The following is a 2,836-nucleotide window of genomic DNA, read 5'->3' on the forward strand; positions in this document are numbered from 1 at the left end:
AATATTCCAACTAAGTTAGGCAAGGAGCCACCATTCGTCCATCGAAAATGAGGTTACTGAAATCAGATGTTATCGCCATTGTTATCTGGAATGTAGCTGTGATGGGTGAGCACCATTCATCTTGTAGAGGAGAGAGTTTGTCACGCGGACACTTACGTACACTCAAGGCAGAGCGCTGGGATATTTTGTGCTGGTGCAGAGAAAAAAATTAAAAGATGACAACTTTCATCCATAGTGCAGAGCGAGCATTTCTCGTATATCCTGTCAGAAGTTCCAGAAAGTTGGGCCACGCTGACTTAGACTTGGCAAAAGAGCGTGCTTAGAGTCTACCCACCAGCAAGACGCGAACGGCAATGCAATGATTGCCCTTTTTTCCTATTTGCCTTTTTTTTGTTCTTGTTCTTCTTTTGCTTATTTGCACCTTTACTTTTATCTGATTTCTTTTTCTTTTCGTCCTCCTTGAACCACGGACCCCAGACTCCTCCATTCAGCTTCGGGTTACTCCGAGGGTCCTTAGGCGGGTATCGAACAGGAACCGCAGTCTTATTGAACTGCGAAAGCCTCCGCAACAGCTGCTTCACTACATCTGGATACCTGGCAGAGAGGTCCACTCGCTCATACGGATCAGCGGTGATGTTGAAAAGCCACACTGTTTTGCCAGCTGACCAAGAAACGCGTTCGTTGTGCCAGCGGTTGGGGCCGGCGTTACTGAAGGCCTGCGGAGGTACCCAGTCGCTATATCCTGGGTTCCCCGTCAGTAGTTTCCAGTGATTCACTCTGATGGCAGACTGAATCGCAGTGTTCCAGATCCCGTAGCCAGCTGCCCAGGACCCGTTTTTGGCTTTGGTGTAAATCGGGTCAATGTTGTGCAAGATGTCTACCCGTGGAGAACGTCTGCCTTCGCTAATGGTTTCCCATATATCATAGCCATCCAGCTGGGTATCTTCATCGATCTGCCCTTCCGCCAGTGTGATCAAAGTGGGGAACCAGTCTGTGATGTGCACAAGCTCCTTACACACAGAGCCTTTGTTTTTCAGGAGGGGGCTATGGACAAACCCAACAGCACGGATTCCTCCTTCCCAATAGGTCCCTTTGCTACCTCGGAGAGGCCAGTTACTTCCGCCGGCCATTGGCTGTCCACCATTATCTGAAGAATAGATGATAATGCTATTCTCATAGTAACCGTACCTCTTTAAAGCAAGGGTTACGTTGTTTATGGCCTCATCCAAACAAGCTAGCATTGCAGCATATCTGCGTCGGTTGATGTTGTTTATCGATCGATAATGTTCAAAATACTTGCCCGGTGCCTGAAGAGGTGAATGAACAGCTTGGTAAGCAATATATAAGAATATAGGTTTCCTGGGGTTATGAGAAGCTAAGATTTGTTGTACTTTTTGCGTGTACATCTGAGTCGAGTAGATGCCGTTGTCATGGTCCCAAGCTGCGTTGTCGTTCTCGTACAGGTCATAGCCACATATCCCAGGGCTGTCACATTTGAAGTGAGTGTAATAGTCGCCGCTGCCTAAGAGCGAGCCGAAGAAAGTGTCAAATCCCCGCTGCGTGGGCATGCATTCTCTGCGGTAAAACCCCAAGTGCCATTTGCCAACCATGTGCGTTGAATAACCAACCTCCTTCAGCTTCTGAGGTAGCGTGATGTTATCCAGAGGTAAGCAGTTGGGCTGGGTTGGCCGTATAATGGAGTGCTGAAGGCCGGTGTGTATCTGGTACCTGGAGGCAGGGAGGAGACAGGCATCAGGTCGGGGTGGGGAGGAAGAAACGCTCAGGCCCTTACGCAAGGACACCCACACGCCCAGCTGTGACGGAAAATACTCCTGTGCACGCAGCAATTTTCTCTGGAAGCGCTTTGAAGTGCGTATGTCAAAACCTAACGAGGTCACACTGTTAAAGCTGCTGAAACGGGGGAATGGCATCTGTACCGCTTCACAAGCGTTTAAGACCGGCTTGCCCACCTCCCCCGGCCAGCGGGCAGCAATACCCAACAGGAAACATGACACGGCAGCGTCACACGCTTCTCTCCCTGCTGGCCTCATTTTTCACGTTCGCATTTCCTTGTAGCTGCGAGCAACGTGGAAGGACCTCGGAGGCAAAGCGCTGCCTGTGAACCATTATTTGGGCACTACTATTTTAAAGCTAGCAGTCCAACTCACAGACCTTTATGGCATCATACAGACCCCAGAAAGCATTGTTTGCACGGCACATAATTTTTCATGATTTTTTTTTTTTTCCCCGAGCACAAACAAGTGCAACAGCACTGAGTCGGGACCAGCTCTCACGGCACACGCAATACCGAAAGCCCGGCGGTCTGATTCCTGGTCATCCACCACATGATACGCACACGGGCTATGACTTAGCAGAGCTATTACTAATATTATAACAACTGAGTCAGCCGTCAGCCTGCACATGATGGGGCCTGGCTCCGCTCTCTCCTGGAACACCTACAGTCCCACGCTCCGGCATTTATCTCCTGAGTAAGAGGCATAAGTATGCGTGGATGGCGGGTACCCCGGCCAAAACTCAAGGACGCACATGCAGTTACAGCCAAAGAGGTTTATGAGTGATCAGCTCAAAGGGAAGCGATAATTTAATCAGTGGATCTCTTGTTCAGCCATGGTTTTCTGTCCTCGCCTAACTGGTTGATGAGACGTTTCCCTCCGTGAACTGAATTAGTCAAAATGCCTATATATAGAGGAGCACAGATATTTTGAGGTCCTTCTCCCCCCCCCGAAAGGTTTCACGTGTCCCCATTGAACAATGATTATAGAAAATTACATGGATAAATAAAATTTTTACAGCGCATCATAATGTGCTAGTGGTA

General features: G+C 48.9%; 1 protein-coding gene across 1 annotated transcript; it reads right to left on the reverse strand.

The window, feature by feature from the left end:
• Positions 1-281: 281 nt before the first annotated feature.
• ARSJ (arylsulfatase family, member J) lies at positions 282-2,051 on the reverse strand. Its single transcript, XM_010294681.1, has one exon. It carries the CDS (start codon positions 2,049-2,051, stop codon positions 327-329), a length of 1,725 nt encoding a protein of 574 aa, XP_010292983.1. The 3' UTR covers positions 282-326.
• Positions 2,052-2,836: the final 785 nt, after the last annotated feature.

Source organism: Phaethon lepturus, unplaced genomic scaffold (genome assembly GCF_000687285.1).
Source record: "Phaethon lepturus isolate BGI_N335 unplaced genomic scaffold, ASM68728v1 scaffold1249, whole genome shotgun sequence".
NCBI lineage: Eukaryota > Metazoa > Chordata > Aves > Phaethontiformes > Phaethontidae > Phaethon > Phaethon lepturus.